This window comes from Vicia villosa, linkage group LG3 (assembly GCF_029867415.1).
Source record: "Vicia villosa cultivar HV-30 ecotype Madison, WI linkage group LG3, Vvil1.0, whole genome shotgun sequence".
NCBI classification, from domain to species: Eukaryota; Viridiplantae; Streptophyta; class Magnoliopsida; order Fabales; family Fabaceae; genus Vicia; species Vicia villosa.
In genome coordinates, this window is record NC_081182.1 from 198,211,023 (window position 1) to 198,231,510 (window position 20,488).

General features: G+C 37.8%; 3 protein-coding genes across 5 annotated transcripts in view; all 3 read left to right on the plus strand.

The window, feature by feature from the left end:
* Positions 1–7,685, plus strand: part of LOC131593236 (putative disease resistance RPP13-like protein 1) — a 76,022-nt gene extending 68,337 nt beyond the window's left edge. The window contains exons 8-10 of one of the 3 annotated variants that reach the window (XM_058865547.1): positions 6,686–6,749; positions 6,915–7,052; positions 7,348–7,685. The gene's annotated coding sequence lies outside the window, so the exon portion shown is untranslated. The remainder of the gene's footprint in view (positions 1–6,685; positions 6,750–6,914; positions 7,053–7,347) is intronic. The other 2 variants (XM_058865549.1, XM_058865548.1) reach the window with 2 other exon arrangements.
* Positions 7,686–11,633: 3,948 nt separating this feature from the next.
* LOC131659691 (uncharacterized) lies at positions 11,634–13,199 on the plus strand. Its single transcript, XM_058928847.1, has 3 exons — positions 11,634–12,310; positions 12,395–12,718; positions 13,061–13,199. Exons 1-3 carry the CDS (start codon positions 11,634–11,636, stop codon positions 13,197–13,199), a joined length of 1,140 nt encoding a protein of 379 aa, XP_058784830.1.
* A 690-nt stretch (positions 13,200–13,889) lies between these two features.
* Positions 13,890–19,457, plus strand: LOC131659692 (uncharacterized). Its single transcript, XM_058928848.1, has one exon. It carries the CDS (start codon positions 13,890–13,892, stop codon positions 19,455–19,457), a length of 5,568 nt encoding a protein of 1,855 aa, XP_058784831.1.
* Positions 19,458–20,488: the final 1,031 nt, after the last annotated feature.

The following is a 20,488-nucleotide window of genomic DNA, read 5'->3' on the forward strand; positions in this document are numbered from 1 at the left end:
ACACCCCATGTCCAATTTTATATCATATTCAAATTTGTCTTCATCTTTGTCTGCCTTCACCTCAAAATTGTCTAGTGTAGAAATTCCAAAAAATGTACAGGTTGCTCTAGAAATTCCAAAGTGGAGGGAAGCTGTACTTGAGGAGATGAAAGCTCTAAAAAAGAACAAAACTTGGAGTGTTATGACACTACCGAATGACAAGAAGACAGTTGGATGCAAATGGGTGTTTACTGTGAAGTATAATTCAGATGGGTCAATTGAAAGGTACAAGGTTCGCTTGGTGGCTAAAGGATTTACTCAGACCTATGGTATAGACTACTCAGAGACATTTGCTCCTGTTGCAAAACTGAACACTGTAAGAATTCTTTTATCTCTTGCTGCTAACCTAGATTGGCCCCTACATCAGTTAAATGTTAAAAATGCCTTTCTGAATGGCGATCTAGAAGAAGAAGTATACATGGACATTCCTCCTGGCTTTGAAGACAAATTTGGATCAAATGTATGTAAATTAAATAAGTCTTTGTATGGATTAAAACAGTCTCCAAGAGCTTGGTTTGAAAAATTCACTCAGTCCATGAAGAAACGAGGGTACATTCAAGGACAGGTTGATCACATCTTATTCACAAAGTTCTCCCATGATGGGAAATTGGCTGCCCTGATTGTATATGTTGATGATATTGTCCTTACTGGAGACGATACAGTTGAAATGGCAAGAGTAAAAGAGAAATTAGTAGTAGACTTTGAAATCAAGGACTTAGGATCCATGCGATATTTTCTTGGTATGGAGGTTGCTCGGTCAAAGAATGGTATTGTGGTTTCACAGCAGAAATATATTCTAGACTTATTGAAAGAAACAGGAATGAGTGGATGTCGTCCTGCAGACACCCTTATGGATCCTAATGCTAAACTTTGGGGAGAAGGTAGTGTTCCTGTTGACACTGGAAGATATCAGAGATTGGTTGGAAAACTGATTTATCTGTTACACACCCGACCTGATATTGCTTTCTCAGTTAGTGTAGTAAGTCAATTTATGCATTCTCCTTACGAGGAACATCTTAAGGCAGTCTACCGGATACTAAGATATTTGAAGGGAAAGCCTGGTAAAGGCTTACATTTTAAGAAAACTAGTGAAAGAAATGTGTCTATTTTCACGGATGCTGATTGGGCAGGCTCAGTCACTGATAGAAGATCAACCTCTGGATATTGTACTTATGTTTGGGGTAATCTTGTGACATGGAGGAGTAAGAAACAAGGAGTTATAGCAAGAAGTAGTGCAGAAGCTGAGTTTATAGCTATGTCTCAAGGTATTTGTGAAGGGTTATGGATCCTTAGAGTCCTAGAAGAACTTAAGATGAAAATTGAGCTTCCATTAAAATTATACTCTGACAGTAAAGCTGCCATTAGCATAGCTCATAACCCAGTTCAACATGACAGAACCAAACATAGTGAGATTGATCGACACTTCATAAAAGAGAAGTTAGATGCTGGAATCATATGTCTCCCTTTTGTGACTTCAAATCAGCAAACTGCGGATATCCTTACCAAAATTTTGGCAAGACCATCCTTTGAGCATTTGATTGACAAGTTGGGCATGATAGATATCTATGCACCAACTTGAGGGGGGTGTTGGAATATATTATTTCTATTTGTATTATTTCCCTATTTTTATTATTTCCCTTTATTAAGAATTAATATCATTATTGTATTACCATTATATATACCAGCCTAGTGCTGAGGAATAAAATATAACAGCTTTTTTACCATTCCTTTCAATAATTAGTTTAAATGTATTTATTTAGTGTAATTACCGATATAGCTCTGTAGCCTTTATATATACGAGAAATAATAATGAGAAAAGTATGAAGCCAAGAATTATTGACATGGTATCAGTAGGTTTTCGATCAAACCTGTGAGTCTTAGGTTAATCTTGGCTTTATTCAGCGACACCCCACTGGGTCGCTCTTGAAATCATCTCGGTAGATCTCGTTTCTCGGTAATTGAAATCATCTCGGTTCTCAGTAATCTCTTCCAAGATTGCGATTCTAATCTCTGTTGCTTACAATCGTGTTTCTGGTAGTGCTCATAAGTTACAATTTTGTTATTCCTCCTTGTTTGCAAATCGTGTTTGCTTTGGTCGTGTTCTCGTATCGGTGTCGGCAAGTATTCTGAATTAGGGTTTTGATTTGGTGTCGGCAAGTATTCTGAATTAGGGTTTTGGTTTGGTGTCGGCGAGTATCCTGAATTAGGGTTTTGATTTGGTGTCGGTGAGTATCCTGAATTGGGGTGTTGATTTGGTGTCGGCAAGTATTCTTTAGTGTTCCGGTGGTGTTTCTTGTTTCACGTTAACAAAATTGTTACGTTAACAAAATTGTTCTTAAGTCATCTCTGATATTATGGCTTCCGAAAAAGAGAGAGATCATATTTGTGTTCGTTTTACCGGAAAGAATTATCTTGTTTGGGAATTTCAGTTTCAGATGTATGTCAAAGGGAAAGGATTATGGAGTCACTTGGACGATGTCTCTTTGGCACCGTTAGAGACAACTGACTTAGATGCATGGGAAATAGAAGATGCTCAGATTATCACTTGGATTCTCGGTACTATTGATCCTCAAATGATTAATAATTTGCGATCTTTTTCAACTGCTCAAGAAATGTGGAACTACTTGCAGCGTATCTATAACCTAGACAATGCGGCCGAACGTTTTCAGTTGGAGATAGACATTGCCAATTACAAACAAGGCAATCTGTCTGTTCAAGAATATTATTCTGGTTTTTTGAATTTGTGGACAGAACACTCTGCAATTATACATGTTGAGGTACCCAAGAGTTCTCTCGCGGATGTCCAAGAGGTCTACAATACTAGTAGGCGAAATCAATTTCTCATGAAGCTTCGTGCAGAATTTGAGGTTGTCAGAGGTGCCTTGCTGAATAGGAATCCTGTTCCTTCTTTAGATACATGTGTCGGTGAACTTCTCAGAGAGGAACAACGTCTTGCTACTCAAGGATCCATGTCTCATGATGTTGTCATTTCTGAGTCTGCTATGTTTGCATATGCTCCTCAGGGTAGAGGTAAAGGTCGTGATATTCGACATGTCCAATGTTTCTCTTGCAAACAATTTGGATATTTTGCTCAGAGTTGCAGTAAGAATTTTTGTAATTATTGCAAGCAGCGGGGCCATATTATCTCTGATTGTACCACTCGTCCTCCACGATCAGCACAACGTTCGGTGCAAGCATTTCCTGCTAGTACAAACTCTACAGTTGGTCCTTCCATCACCAATCCATCTAATGGTGGTGCTCTCCAACCTGAAACAATCCAACAGATGGTACTTTCCGCTCTTTCAACCTTGGGAATTCAGGGTAAGTCTTCGAATGTTTCCTGCCCGTGGTTTCTTGATTCTGGTGCATCCAATCACATGACAGGCTCTTCTAAATACTTGCTTAATACATTCTTACCATGGTAATCAGAAAATTCAAATTGCGGATGGTAATGCTCTCTCTATCACTAATGTTGGTGACGCCAACTCTGATTTTCGGGATGTGTTTGTATCACCTGGACTTGCTTCCAATTTATTATCTGTTGGTCAATTGGTTGATAATAATTGTAATGTAAATTTTTCTCGTGATGGTTGCCTTGTGCAGGAACAGGTGTCGGGGAAGGTGGTTGCGAAGGGGCCTAAAGTGGGAAGACTGTTTCTACTTCAGTTTATTTCTAGTCATTTATCTCTTGCTTGTAATAATGTCTTGAATTCTTATGAGGATTGGCATAGAAAATTGGGTCATCCTAACTCTGCTGTTTTATCTCATTTATTTAAAAATGGTTTGTTGGGAAATAAAAATGTTGTTTCTAATGCCTCTCTTTCATGTTCTGTTTGCAAATTAGCTAAAAGTAAAACACTTCCTTTTCCGTCCGGTGCTTATCGGGCTTCCTCTTGTTTTGAAATGATTCATAGTGATGTATGGGGTACGTCTCCTGTAGTTTCTCATGCTTGCTATAAATATTTTGTCACATTTATTGATGATTATAGTCGTTTTACTTGGATATATTTTCTTTGGTCTAAATCTAAAGTGTTTTCTATGTTTAAGAAATTTCTGACATATGTTGAAACTCAATTTCATGAAAGTGTTAAAAAATTTCGCTCTGATTCTGGTGGTAAGTACATGTCTCGTGAGTTTCAAGAATTTCTTCAACAAAAAGGCATTTTGTCTCAACGATCTTGTCCTAATACCCCCCAACAAAATGGGATGGTAGAACGCAAGAATTGTCATTTGCTTGATGTGACACGCACTTTACTTCTTCAAGCTTCTGTACCACCCCGATTTTGGGTGGAGGCTCTTTCCACAGCTGTCTTCTTGATCAATTGTCTTCCTTCTACGGTTATTGATCTCGATTCTCCTTTTTTTTGTCTTTTTAAAATTCATCCTAATTATAATGATTTACATACCTTTGGATGTGTTTGTTTTGTTCACTTACCTCCATTTGAAAGGCATAAGCTTGGAGCACAGCCTGTTCAATGTGCGTTTATGGGGTATAGTCACTCTGATAAGGGATTTGTGTGTTATGATGTCACTAACCATCGTTTTCGTATTTCTAGGAATGTGACATTTTTTGATAATCAGTTTATGTTTCCATGTGTTTCTTCTGTCATGAATGATATTGTTACTCTTCCTAAGTTTTCTATTATGCCTCAATCTATATAACGCTATAATTCAGGTCATGTATATGTCAGAAAACACAAACAGCAGGTTCCCACACCCCTTCCCGACGCTGAACCGTCACCTGATCCTGTAATGGTTGAACCACGACGTTCTGGTCGAATATCTCGAGCACCAGATAGATATTCACCAGACAGGTATGATTCCTCACATACTTCTCTGACTGCCACACTCTCTAGCATATCTATTCCTACTGCTATTCACAGGCTGTTAAAGATGTACGTTGGATAAAACTAATGAATGAGGAACTTCAAGCTCTTCAAGAGAATTTCACATGGGATATTGTCTCTTGTCCTCCTGGTGTTAAACCCATTGGCTGTAAATGGGTGTATTCTGTGAAATTGAATTCTGATGGGTCCCTCAACCGTTTCAAGGCTCGCTTGGTTGCCTTAGGAAACAAGCAGGAATATGGAATTGATTATGATGAGACATTTGCACCGGTTGCCAAAATGACATCTGTTCGTACGGTACTCTCTATAGCTTCTTCTAACGGGTGGAATCTTCATCAATTAGATGTGAAAAATGCTTTTCTTCATGGTGACCTGGCGGAAGATATTTATATGACTCCTCCTCAAGGTTTGTTTTCGTCATCTAAGGGTGTGTGCAAGCTCAAACGCTCCTTATACGGTATGAAACAAGCGCCTAGAGCATGGTATGAAAAATTTCGATCCACTCTACTTGGGTTTTCCTTTACTCAGAGTCAGTACGATTCTTCTCTATTTATTCATAAAACATCTACTAGAATTGTCCTACTTCTTCTGTATGTTGATGATATGATTATTACTGGTTCTGATCATGCTTCCATTCAAAGCCTTAAACAGCAGTTACAAGCAGCGTTTCATATGAAAGATCTTGGTAATTTGCATTATTTTCTTGGTCTTGAGGTTCATTCTACATCCAAGGGCATATTCCTCCATCAACACAAGTATGCCACAGGTTTAATTTCTATGGCTGGTCTGCAATCGGCTAATCCAGTAGATACTCCTCTTGAGGTTAATGTTAAATATAATCGTGATGATGGTGATCTGTTGCATGATCCCTTATTGTATCGTCAACTCGTGGGTAGCCTTAATTACTTGACTATTACTCGCCCTGACATATCATTTGCTGTTCAACAAGTAAGTCAATTCATGCACTCTCCTCGCCACCTACACTAGGCAGCAGTTCGACGTATAATTCGTTACTTGAAGGGAAGCTCTCATCGTGGTTTATTCTTTCCTACTGGAGTTCCTCCTAAATTGAGTGCTTATAGTGATGCTGATTGGGCAGGGTGCCCTGATACTCGACGATCTGTCACTGGTTGGTGCATGTTTCTTGGCTCTTCATTGATCTCATGGAAAAGTAAGAAACAAGCAAGAGTCTCTAAATCTTTTACTGAATCTGAGTATCGCGCCATGTCTGCTACTTGTTCTGAAATAATTTGGCTTCGTGGTCTTTTGGATGAACTTGGATTTCCTCAAATAGAGCCAACTTCACTTTATGCTGACAATACTAGTGCCATCCAAATTGTTGCAAATCCTGTTTTTCATGAACGCACCAAACATATTGAAGTTGATTGTCACTCAATCCGTGACGCTTATGATGACAGAATAATATCACTTCCTCATGTCAATACTCAGTTGCAGATTGCAGATATTCTTACCAAGGCTGTTCCGCGTCCACGTCATCAGTTTCTTGTTAGCAAATTGATGCTCATTGACAAGCAGCATCAATTTGAGGGGGGGGGGGGGGGTGTGAATAGGAATTAGTTTAAATGTATTTATTTAGTGTAATTACCGATATAGTCCTGTAACCTTTATATATACGAGAAATAATAATGAGAAAAGTATGAAGCCAAGAATTATTGACATTATTGACCATCGTTCATGGAAGAAAGTTAAAATGTTCTTCGATTTGATGATATAATTAAAATGCGTGTCAATTAGAAACAAGTTTATTGATTCAATAAATTAGGATGCTTTTGATGCAGATGAATTGGAATCCTACTTCAAAGTATAGCAGTCTGAGGGTCGTATTTTTATCACATCATAGTTGTGAGTGTTCCTATTCCACCATTTCCTAACTTAAAGTAGAGGAATACATGTGGTTCATGAAGTGACTAATATTTATTATGAATTTTTTTTCAATACAATAATTATTATGACTTTTTCTGCTTTCTTCATTTGTTCATGAGTTGTCTATCTTTTGGTTTATTGCAGATTCTGAAAAGGCGGTTGTTAAGAATATGTTGGATTTCGGCATGTCTTGTGTTGGGAAGGAGTTTGTTAAAGATGTTGCCACCGAAACTATTTTGATGAGATTTTGGCACATGAATCTGAAGGCACCATGAGAGTCTGGTTAGCTCTTCTCTTTTATTTTTGTTTCTATCTGATTATCATCCAGTTCATGCACTGCGTCAGCGTGTAAATAGATCAAAATAGAATGAATATCAATTATGTTTGAACCATTTTTTTGGATATTTCAAATGTATTTCTAACATTATTCAGTTAATTTCAATTATATCTCCAACTTTACAAATACCAACTTCACTTCATCACTAGTGCCTAAGATCTCATACATTCTTAATCTTATTTGCTTTTGATTATACACCACTTTGTTCTATTATACAATATTTTCATTTTTTAATGTTAGGTTTATGTTTGCTCAACTGGATGTAGATTCTTCCAAAGGTGTTTACCCTACAAATCTGAATGATGCCAGAAAATTTCCATGCCTCTGTAGAGAGATTATCCACATCAGTCAAGGAGCAGAAGAGAGCTATCTTGGAAAGACTCGAGAGTTTAGTTGAGCACAACAACAACTTTACCTAGTTTTGTTGGAGACACTACAACACCATCTTTTTATTAATTTTTCTTTAATGATAAGGGAATAGGTTGCTTAAGTTCAGCTTCTTTGTTAAATTGTAACATGTCAAACATATAAACTTGATTAATACAACGGAATTGCAGCTACTCTGTAGTCGGAGACGTAGGCACAATTGGCCGAACTTCGTTATCAAATATCGTGTGTTCTTTTTATGTATTTTTTTTTCATATTCGTTTTCTTTTGAATTGGAATAGTTGTTCTAACAATTTAAAATCCATTGAATTGTGAATCCCTTTCTTGTGAGCTGTAAAGATGTCATGAGTTTAGCAAAAGTATATCACAACAAAATAATTATTAAGTGGCTGAAATTGGATGAACAAAAGGCCAACCATATGTGTTTATTAATGCAATTCTCTTGTGAACACTGATCTTGAGATGCTAAGGCAAGTACCAGCATGATAATGAAAGGAATATTTTCATAGTATGGACCGGTAAACATGGTACAGTTAGAGGGAGAGATTAGATTCATGTAGCAGGAGCTATTCCATTGATAGGGTTCTTGAAATTAATCATATGGGACATTCAAGGACAACTAGAAATATAGTAGATGTCGATGGAAATTCACGTTACGTACAACTACAGTTGAAATGCAATATTTATTTAACTCATGTGAAGTGTTAATGTCCATAAATTGTCAATGCCACAATCCCTAATGAGAAATGGAGTTGTGAATGTCTAATTATACTTCACTTTGAAGATTAATTGTAATGGTGATCCACAAACCTCGAGGAGGGGATTATTTGTTCCGGAATCATATTTGCATACAGAGGTTGCATTAGGATTGTGTTTGCATTGTCATTATTTGAGAACTTGATGCTTGGGAATTTGACGCAATATCATGTAGAGCCACTTATACCGGCGGTAGTGATGATCTCAAAAAGGAACAATGGCACCTTTCATGTAGGGATTATACATTAGAGGTAGGTGTTCGTTGCACTACAAGAAAATTGCCTCCTAGCCACGTGAAATAGTGACGTGATTTTCACGTGTGTAAAATAAAGCAGTTGTGGCGTGAAAATCACGTCGCAACATGTTTATATAATTTAAAAATAAAAAGTAACGTTAATCAAGGGGGGAGTCAGAAAAAATTAAAAAAAAAATGTTGTGACGTGTAAATCACGTCGCAACTAAAAAAAAAAAAAACAATTGGAGTCAGAAATGCACAGGGGGGAAGTTTGAATTTTTCAAAATTCAGTTGTGACGTGTAAATCACGTCGCAAATAACTTTTTAAAAAACCAAAAAACTTTAATGCCAGAGTTGACTGACAACGAGCACGTGGGTTGGGAATCTTCATTTGTTGCGACGTGACTTTCATTTCGCAACTTGGCGTTGTGAAAATCACGTCACTAAACTCTTAATACCTTTTCCCAAAATGCTTCTCCCTCTCCCTTCTTTCCAGAACCCTATTTACTTCTTCATTCCCCATTTCTTCTTCCTCTCTTCTTCCCCATTTTCTCCCAAATTTTTCTTCACACATTCTCTCAAATTTCATTTCAATTGCAAAATATTCAAGGCATGTATCAATTTATTTTTACTCTTCTGTATTTTATTTATTATTTTCGTTTTAATTTGTATAAATGATTTGTTTGTGTTATAATTTTTTTTAGGTGTAATATTTGTGATTGGAGGAGCATTTCAAGAAGACATTTGAAGATTGAGGTAATATTTGACATTTTATTTAGGTGTAATATTTGACATTTTATAAATGTTAGTTTTGTAAATGTTAGTTTTGTGTTATAAATGATTTGTTTGTGTTATAATTTTTTTTAGGTGTAATATTTGACATTTTATTTTTTTTAGGTGAATTAGTATTTTTTAAACAACATTTTAAAAGAAGGTTACTACATAGTTATTAAAAAATAATATATTATTTTGTTCTAAAAATGTTTATTATAGTGTGAAGTATATTATTTTGTTTTAAAAAATAATATATATAATAATATTTTGTTTATAGTTGATATAAGTAAATGTTTAATTATTTATTTATAGTTGGTAAGTGTTTAATTATTTACTTATAGTTGATATAAGTAAATATTTAATTATTGTTACTAAAAAAGAGAATGATTGGATATATGTGCAGTATGGAATATTATTTGTATTATCGTAGTTGGATGTACGATAGAGTGGAACCAGGAAGACGTGCACTTAAACCCAATTTTATAGAAGGAGTTAACGGGTTTATCACGTGGGCGTTTGCTCAAGAATGTTGTCGAAGCGAAGGAGGAGTTAGGTGTCCCTGTCTTAAATGTGAATGTAGACCTATAATTAGTGACCCAGATGAAGTGGTCAGGCATTTGTATAGAAGGGGTTTCATGGAAAATTATTGGGTTTGGACGTATAATGGTGAAAAATTGCCGAGTAACGTACCAGACACTAGCAGTACGCATGCTTCAAGTAGTCGTCCGTCAATGGAATATGAGGAAAGACCGCCTATTGAATATGAGGAAAACTTTAATCAGATCGGTGACATGGTTGAGGATGCTTTTGGTGTGAATGTGACCTATGATCAACCTGAAGATTGTGATGGGGAAGAGATGCCGAACGAAGAAGCGCAGAGATTTTATCAATTGTTGAATGAGATGAATACACCGTTGTTTGACGGTTCGTCTGACTCCAAGTTATCAATGTGTGTGAGATTATTGGCCGCCAAGTCAAATTGGAATGTTCCTGATCAGTGTTTGGAATTCTTTGTAAAAATGATGTTGGACTCAACTGAAATGAAAGACAACTTACCTACAACATTTTATGAAGCAAAGAAGTTGGTGTCGAAGTTGGGCTTAAGAGTAAGAAAGATTGATTGTTGCATTAATGGTTGTATGTTGTTTTATGACAATGAGTTTGGTACTCAAGATGGATTGTTGGAGGAATGCAAATTTTGTATGAGTCCAAGATATAAAGTTCGCAATAGAGCCATTAACACTAATCAAGACCGTGTAGCAGAAAAGTCCATGTTTTATCTTCCGATAATTCCAAGGTTAAAAAGAATGTTGCTTCAATGCACAGTGCAAGTCAGATGACATGGCATCATACAAACAAAACAAGTCCAGACACTATGCGGCATCCATCTGATGGCGAGGCATGGAAACACTTTGATCGAATACATCCTGATTTTGCCGCAGAACCTAGAAATGTCAGGCTTGGATTATGCTCAGATGGTTTTGCTCCTTATGTTCAAGCGTCGGGAAGTGCGTATTCTTGTTGGCCAGTTATTGTAACCCCTTACAACCTTCCTCCCGAGATGTGCATGACAAAACCATATATGTTTTTGACGTGCGTCATTCCAGGACCTTCGAGTCCAAAAGCCGGAATTGATGTGTATTTACAACCTTTAATTGATGATTTGAAGAGGTTGTGGATTGGTGGAGAATGGACTTATGATATATCACGTAAACAAAATTTTACTATGCGAGCCGCCTTGATGTGGACCATCAACGACTTTCCAGCATATGGCATGTTGTCTGGTTGGGGTACACATGGCAGAATGGGTTGCCCGCATTGTATGAAAGAGACAAAGGCGTTTACGTTGGATAAAGGGGGGAAAAGCTCGTGGTTTGACTGTCACCGCAGATTTCTACCAAAAAATCATCCGTATAGAAAGAACAAGACAAATTTCATAAAAGACAAACAGGTAACAGATATGCCTCCGCCCCGATTGTCACCAGGTGCTGTATGGGACAAAGTTTGTGGGCTACCAAAAATTACAGATACTGGAAAGGCATGTAGAATTGAAGGATATGGGGTCGATCACAATTGGACAAAGAGAAGTATATTTTGGGATCTTCCATATTGGAAAGATAATTTGTTGCGCCATAATCTAGACGTTATGCATATTGAGAAGAATTTTTTTGATAATGTATTTAACACTGTGATGGATGTTAAAGACAAGACGAAAGATAATGAGAAGGCTAGACATGACATGGAAAAATGGTGCAATCGAAAAGAGTTGGAGTTGAAGCCTCAACCAAATGGGAAATTATTGAAACCGAAGGCTTGTTTCAGTCTGACCTCCCACGAAGGTAAAGTGGTTTGTCGATGGTTAAAAGAATTGAGAATGCCCGACGGCTATTCTTCAAATTTAGCAAGGTGTGCTGACGCCAACACTGGGAGGTTGCATGGTATGAAAAGTCATGATTGCCATGTTTTTATGGAACAATTGCTACCAATTGCATTTGGTTCTCTACCTAAACATGTGCTTAATCCACTGACTGAAATTAGTCAATTTTTCAGAGATATTTGTGCTTCAGCTTTAAAAGTAGATGACGTCATTAAGTTGGATCGAAATATTCCAGTCATTCTATGCAAGTTGGAACAAGTATTTCCGCCTGGTTTTTTTGACTCCATGGAACATTTACCTGTGCATCTCGCCTATGAAGCTTATCTTGGAGGACCTGTTCAATATAGGTGGATGTATCCGTTTGAAAGGTTCATGGGTGATTCAAAACGATCAGTGAAAAATAAGGCTAGAGTTGAAGGATCGATATGTGCACATTACTTGCATCGAGAAACATCACATTTTTGCAGTCACTATTTCAAGCATTTGATGTTAACTCCAAGAATCATTCGAAATCCTGTCAATGTTAGTGAAAGGAGTCAATTCACTTTATCGGTCTTCGGGCTTCCAGGCCGTCCATCTGGAAAAAAGGGTGTGCATTGGTTGACCCAACAAGAAATGCAATCTGCCCATGTTCATGTCTTGATCAACTGCGTTGAAGTTAAACCATTTCTTGAGTAAGTATACATACCCCTAACTTTTAATTTTCTTTACAATCATAAAACTCATTACTCTGAAACTTATAATGTGTTTCTTTTTAGGGAATTCAACAACACCTATTTTCATACTACCGGTGTACAATCAACATCTGGTGTCATCCATGCTCAATTCCCAGCATGGTTTAAGGAGAGAATGTATAGCATTGTTGCACCGACTCCCGAAATACTCCATTTGAGAAACTTGTCTCAAGGCCCTATTCAAAGCGCAAATGAATGGCACACATACTTCGTGAATGGATATAAATTTCACACTCATACATGGACTGAAGGGAAAAAGACCATAAACAGTGGTGTTTTTGTGAAAGGAGTTACAGATGGTGGTGAAGATGACTTCTATGGTTTTGTCAAACATATCTATGAGTTAGTGTACACTTACTTGGACTCGGAAAATAAAGTTGTCTTGTTTTATTGTGAATGGTATGATCCAACTAGAGGCACAAAAATAGATAGGACATATGGTACTGTTGAGATTCAAATGGACCGGAGGTACAAAGAGTATGACCCTTTCATAATGTCACATATTGTTAGGCAAGTTTACTATGTTCCTTATCCTTCATTTGTGCCACGTAAACGAGGGTGGTGTGTTGTCATAAAAACAAAACCAATGGGTCATATTGAATCTGACGATCTAGTGGAAGAAGATCTTGCTTTCCAAGTTGATGAAGTGGAACAAATTAATGATGTGGTTGCAGATGAACAAACTACAAGTTTGTCTGATACAATGGTTGAGGGGCATCTAGTTGATTCGTCTATATTGGATGAAGAGCATGGAGATATTGCATCTGAGGACAATATCACATCAAATGATGAGAATGATGTGGATGACGAGCACGAAGATTTAGAATAATGAATATGTAAACATTTGTTTTATCATATAAATAGTTATTTTAATTAGATTTAGTTTTATCATATAAATAGTTATTTGTTTTATCATATAAATAGTTATTTTAATTAGATTTAGTTTTATTATCTATGCTAACAATATAAAATTTATTTTTTAAGAATACATATATAAAAAACTACCAATTTTAGTTTCCCTCCCATTCACAAATCAATTTTAGTTTCCCTCTTACTCCTAAAATTTTTAGATAAAATTTTTAGATCAAACTTTTAACTAACTAAATAAAATAAATTTATAAAATTATAAAATAGATTAAAACTAAACAATGAAACCAAATTCTAAATTTCACTCAATCTCTCGATCAATCCATCCTCACAGCAAAAACCTGATAAGAAGTTGGGCAGGCCCAATAGAGAAAAAAAGATTTCAGTTTTACTTAAAGACTTTTACTATTAAATAGGTGCTGATAGTATTATTTTAACTTTATTTTTGGTTGTTGTTTTTGGGCCTTTTGCTGTTTTAGCCCAATTAGAGGGTCTAACCCTAACTATTTATATTGTATGTTTGTGCTTTTGAATGGTATGAAGAAAGTATGAAGTTTGTTTAATGTCAATTTCTTTTTATGCCATTTAGATCTAAATTTAACCTAGCTATATCTAACATTGGTGCTTTCATCTCCTTCCTCTCATCCCTCCCATGGCTCCTCCTAAACCTCCCAACCCATCTTCTAAAGAAATTTTAGAAGAAGCACTTCAAATCACTACCTTAAACCTAAACAATGCAATGCAAGAGACACAAGAGCAAATGGATGTAAGATTCCACCAAATCTCTACAGAATTATCCAACCTCCAAACAAGGTTTGATAATGACAAAAGTGTGGAAGACTCTAGATTTGACTCCATCATGGCTGCCATTAACAAAATTTCTATTGCAAAAGAGCTGCAGCAAGCCATTACTACTACTTCTGCTACTGTTCACGGAGCTGGTTCAACAAGCAGATCCGCTACTGTTCACGGATCCGGGACCACTGCTGGGTCCGCTACTGTTCACGGAACAGTACCTCCGGTCACCCCAGTTACTGTTCATGGAACAGCAGTCACATCAGGTATGATACAGAATCCACATTCTATTTCTAGGGTTCCTCCACCTAATTTTCACAATTTGTCACCAACACACACACCCTTAAGAAACTCTGCAACTTTTTCAACTACACACCCCCAGCCAACACCTAACCGCTACATTCATCCTCACACCTCCTCAACCTTCGTTCCATACCCCCCTATCCCAACTATCCTATCAACCTCTCAACCTTTCACTATCCCTTTTTCCCAACAGCCCCCATTCTCACAATTTCCTTCCCAACACCCTTATCCCAATCTCTCCAATATACCACCATTACCTACAGCCCGTTCTCCAAAACTCGAATTACCTATGTTTGATGGTTCTGGACCTTTGGATTGGCTTTTTCAAGCGGAGCAATTTTTTAATTTTTATAATATGCCCCCGGAAAACCGTTTATCATTAATATCCTTTTATATGAAAGGTGATGCCCTTAGTTGGTTTAAATGGATGCATAATAGTCATTTATTATCTGATTGGGCCTCGTTTACAAGAGCTTTAGAGTTGCGTTTCGGCCCATCTACTTATGACAATCATCAGGCAGAATTGTTTAAGTTAAAACAAGAAGGAACAGTGGTTGAGTATCAAACCAAATTTGAACAGTTGGGCAATCAAGTGGTGGGCCTACCACAAGATGCTATCCTTAATTGCTTTATTTCTGGTCTTAATGCTGATATTAGAAATGAAATGGCAATTCAAAAACCCACTAATATCTCACAAGCTATTGGATTAGCAAAATTGATTGAAGCAAAACTTAAAGATTCTAAACCTAAATTCCCCAAACCCTATGCTAACTCATATCCCAAACCGAACCCCACTCCATCTGCTGCCCCAACCCAGAAAAACCAGTATACTACTCCAGCCCAATCTACATTCCGGCCCAAAACCCCTTCTACCCAACAACCCTCCCACCTGCCTATAAAAAAATTATCTCAAGCCCAAATTCAAGAAAGACGAGCCCAAGGGTTGTGTTTTAATTGTGATGAAAAGTTCATTCCCGGACATAGGTGTGCTACGGGCAGATTCTTGATTCTATTATGTGATGACGAGGTCATGGAACATACTCAATTGTTTGAAGAACAGCAAGAGGCTGTAACGGAGACAGAACCAAGTGACACTTATTTTCAACTATCCACCCAAGCTTTAACGGGTCAGTTCTCTCCACAAACACTTAAATTCAAAGGCTTAATTGGTGGTTTATCGGTAATGGTTCTAGTAGATACGGGTAGCACACATAATATTCTCCAACCCCGAATCGCCCATCATCTTAACCTTCTTACAACCCCAATTCCACAGTTTTCAGTAATGGTTGGTAACGGTTCTCATCTCCAATGTGAGGGAATTTGTAATGATGTCAAGCTTACCCTACAAGAAAAACAGTTCAGTCTGCCCTTTTATCTTCTTCCAATTGAAGGGGCAGATGTCGTTCTAGGGATGGCTTGGTTACGAACGCTTGGACCCATCCAAGCAGATTTTTCTGTTCCTTCAATTACATTCAACCATGAAAATTACCCCATGACAATCCAAGGGGACTCTTTTTCTAGCCCTCAACAAACAACTTTTCACCAACTTAAACAGCTTGTCCATCAAAATTCAATTGCCTCTTTACATCTCATGCTTTTCCAACCAAGTTCCACTTCTCTTGCTACCCCACACCCCAACCCGCTAGAAAACTTACCAACAAACACTCACCCTCAACTTTCCAACCTACTTTACAAATTCTCAAAAATCTTTCAAAGCCATGTTGGCCTCCCTCCATCCAGAACCCATGACCATCACATTACCCTTATTCCCAACACTACCCCCATTAATGTAAAACCCTACAGGTATCCTCACTCCCAAAAGACTGCCATGACCACTATTATTGATGACATGTTAAAAGAGGGTCTAATCAAACCTAGTCACAGCCCATTTTCATCCCCAGTTTTATTAGTGAAAAAGAAAGACGGAACATGGCGTTTTTGTGTGGATTACCGCGCCCTGAATGCAGTTACAGTTAAGGACAGATTCCCAATACCCACCATAGACGAATTACTCGATGAACTTGGTTCAGCAAAAGTTTTCACCAAATTAGATCTACGCTCGGGTTATCACCAGATCCGAATGGCATCAGAGGATACACATAAAACAGCTTTTCGTACTTTCGACGGACACTATGAATTCTTAGTTATGCCTTTCGGCTTGACTAACGCACCCTCAACATTCCAATCAGCAATGAATGATCTTTTGCGGCCTTACTTACGCAAATTCGTTTTAGTATTTTTTGATGACATCCTAATCTATAGCACTAATTTTTCTGATCACCTTGCTCATTTACAGATTATTTTTCAGTTACTTATGACCAATTTTTATGTTGTGAAGTTATCAAAGTGTGTGTTTGCAGTTTCTACAGTTCATTACCTAGGGCATGTCATTTCTATGGGCACAGTGGCACCGGATGCAGAAAAAATAAAAGCTATTCTAGATTGGCCTCAGCCACGTTCTCTCACGGCACTCAGGGGATTTTTAGGCCTTACCGGATTTTATCGTCGATTTGTAAAAAAATACGCCTCTCTCGCCGCTCCTCTCACCGATTTGTTGCGTTCCACTAAATTTGTTTGGAGTACAGAGGCGGCCGCAGCCTTTACAGAATTACAAAGACGAATGACCGACATGCCGGTATTATCTTTACCAGATTTTACAAAGAAGTTCATAGTAGAAACCGATGCTTCAGGCGTGGCTATCGGTGCTGTTTTGTCCCAGGATGGTCATCCGATCGCCTACTTCAGCAAAAAGTTGTGTCCGCGAATGCAAGCAGCTTCTGTTTACGTTCGAGAGATGTTCGCTGTAACAGAAGCCATAAAAAAGTGGCGTCAGTATCTTATTGGTCAAGAGTTTCATATCTATACTGATCAAAAGAGCTTACGAAATTTGTTGCTCCAAAAGATACAAACCCCAGAACAGCAGAAATGGGCCTCAAAACTACAAGGATTCAACTTTGAGATTTTTTACAAACCTGGTAAATCCAATCTGGTAGCCGATGCTCTGAGCCGAAAGTACAGTGTTGATACGCCCACCTTGCTAGCTATTTCTTCACCGATCCCAGACATCATCTCCAGTTTACGCAAATTTTATGCAAAGGATGAAAGAGGTAAACAAACAGTCAAGACACTACTCAGTAATACTACCCATCCAGACTTCAAATTTTCAAACGGGTTACTGTTTTACAAAGACAAAATTTTCGTACCTGAAACAGAACAGATCCGGACACATCTTCTTTGGGAGTTTCATTCTACCCCATCCGCTGGACACTCAGGTCTCAAAGCCACTTTAGCCCGTATCTCCACCTCTTTCAGTTGGCCGGGAATATACAAAGAAGCAAAGAGTTTGATTAAGACGTGCAAAGTGTGTCAACAGAACAAATACTTAACACAGAAAAAAAAGGGATTGTTGCAGCCATTACCTACGCCAAAACAAGCTTGGGAGGACATCTCAATGGACTTCATAACCAAACTGCCTAACTCCTTTGGACACACCACCATCTGGGTCGTCTGCGATCGACTCACAAAATCTGCCCATTTCATTGCAATGCCTTCTCACTTTTCAGCACAAGATCTGGCAAGGCGTTTCACAATGGAGATCACACGTCTTCATGGCCAGCCCAAGTCCATTGTATCAGATCGGGACCCCCTGTTCCTCAGTACTTTTTGGAAAACATTTTTCAAAGAACAAGGCACAATATTAAAATACAGTACAGCATATCATCCAGAAACAGATGGTCAAACAGAGGTCATAAACAGATCTATTGGAACGTACCTTCGTTGTTTTGTCAGTTCCCAACCGAGTAAGTGGTACAAGTTTCTTCATCACGCAGAGTACTGGTATAACACTTCGTTCCACTCATCTATCGGTATGACACCGTTTAGAGCTCTTTACGGCCGCGACCCACCATCTATCTCAGACTATGTCAACGGATCTACCTCGGAGACATTAGTTGAAGACATCCTGCAACAAAAGCAACAGATCTTCAAAACTCTGAATGAAAACCTTCAGAAAAGTAGGATCCAGATGGAAAAACAAGCAAACACAAAAAGGAGCGACGTTACCTTCCAAGTTGGGGACCGTGTTCTGTTGAAGCTTCAGCCGTACCGTCAACAAACTGTTCAGAAACGTCCTTCACAGAAACTTGCATCCCGCTTCTGCGGACCGTTCACCGTCATTAAAAGAGTGGGCCAAGTTGCTTACTTGCTAGACCTTCCATCTTCTTCTCGTGTGCACCCAGTGTTCCATGTTTCTTTGCTGCGACCGTATTTTGGAACTGACCCCTTGAATGATTTTAAACCTCTTCCTCCGTCCAACACTCTTCCGTTTCTTACAGATCTGGACAGCTCTTTCTTACCTAATGATGAGAACCTACAAAATAGACAACAGACATTAGCATCACAACCTTTAACAAACTCAGCAAGTAACAAGCCGAGGGATCTCTTACCGTCGGGTCACCATCTTCATACTTCCGAAACGGCAATCGCTACAGAGGAAGATTCATTGTTGGTGGTGGGCAAGAAGACCGTTCGTGAGGATGAAAAAGCGGAAACGGCTTCTATGTATTCAAAAAAAGAAGAGAGAAACATTTTAGAGAAAAAAAATAGTTTGGAAGAAACTGAGAGAGAGAAGGACAATAAGAGGATTGTGATACGTAAGTCTTTAACTTCTACAGATTTACTTCAACCTTTTCAAGTACCAAAGGGACCCACATGTTCTGCACTTTCAAAAAAACACATGGCTCGAGGTGATCTTTCACGTGATTCTGCTTTGCTTCCCAACGTTCAAAAGCCAGCCCATGTACAGCTGTATCCCACACGTGATTCTACTTTGTTTCCCAATGTTCAAAAGCCATCCCATATACAGCTGTATCCCAATAGTATCTCAGCGGCTGCAGCATGTACCAACACGTGTCCCACTAAGACTCACACAAACCCTAATTCGTCAAAAGACCTACCCGACCCACCTTCCCAGCGGCCCAACAAGACAATTGTGCACTTGGATTCTTCTAGTGTGAACCTTGAGGACAAGGTTCTCAACAAGCCCATGAGTATTGATAAGAAGTTGGGCAGGCCCAATAGAGAAAAAAAGATTTCAGTTTTACTTAAAGACTTTTACTATTAAATAGGTGCTGATAGTATTATTTTAACTTTATTTTTGGTTGTTGTTTTTGGGCCTTTTGCTGTTTTAGCCCAATTAGAGGGTCTAACCCTAACTATTTATATTGTATGTTTGTGCTTTTGAATGGTATGAAGAAAGTATGAAGTTTGTTTAATGTCAATTTCTTTTTATGCCATTTAGATCTAAATTTAACCTAGCTATATCTAACAAAATCCTTCGTCTCTCAATCCCTCAATCAATCCACAACAGAGTGATCCTTTTTGAGTTTCCTTCTTGTTTATTTGTTCTGTGGCAAAAGGGGAATCTTTTTTTTTTTTTATTTCTTGCTTCATGGTTATAGATTGTAGATTGTGAAGTGTTGAGTTTTATTGCTATTTCATTATCAATTTTAGAATTGGATTTTTAGGTGTAGTTTGGGCAAGGGAGGGTGTTATTTGTGTTGGTGATTTGTTGATTTATTGGTAAGAATGATCTAATCTAACAATTTTTTACATATTAACAGGGTTTGATATTATATAGAGTGAAAGAGTAAGTTGGATTTCAAGGGACTGAGTTGAAAACAAGGAGAGAAGTTGTTTGAGGTATACTAATAGTGCTCTGTTTTTATACTAATAGTTCAATAAGGGCATAAAGACACAAACCTTAAAAATAATCCACCAATATTTATATTGGTCAAGTTCTTCAACATGTTTGAAGTTAGCAAAAAGCTTATTATTCTAATTGGGTTTTGCTTGCTCACAATTTTTCTATTCATGGGACTTATATTTACAACATAGTTTGTCAAATGAATCACCTGAGATCTAAAATGGTGATATTTCATGTATTATATGATGTTCATCGCCACTTTTGTTATTGATGCAATTATGGAAGAATCTACAAAAGTTGGCACCTAAGCAAAACTGGGTTCACGTTTTGAATTGTTTCTACTAAATGAATGTAGTTAGTTTCAATTGATTATTTAATTCAATGGTAATTTACAACGGTGAAGTAGCCGCTGAAGACAAATGGCTTGAAGCCAAGTTTCTTTCCTGAAA

Bases quoted from the DNA above. Each gene is read 5' to 3' on its own strand.
- LOC131659691 (XM_058928847.1), top strand. From the start codon at position 11,634: ATGCCCGACGGCTATTCTTCAAATTTAGCAAGGTGTGCTGACGCCAAC. The intron at 12,311-12,394 runs GTAAGTATACAT...GTTTCTTTTTAG, and splicing joins GAAGTTAAACCATTTCTTGA to GGAATTCAACAACACCTATT. The intron at 12,719-13,060 runs GTACACTTACTT...ACAAACTACAAG, and splicing joins AAACATATCTATGAGTTAGT to TTTGTCTGATACAATGGTTG.
- LOC131659692 (XM_058928848.1), top strand. From the start codon at position 13,890: ATGGCTCCTCCTAAACCTCCCAACCCATCTTCTAAAGAAATTTTAGAA.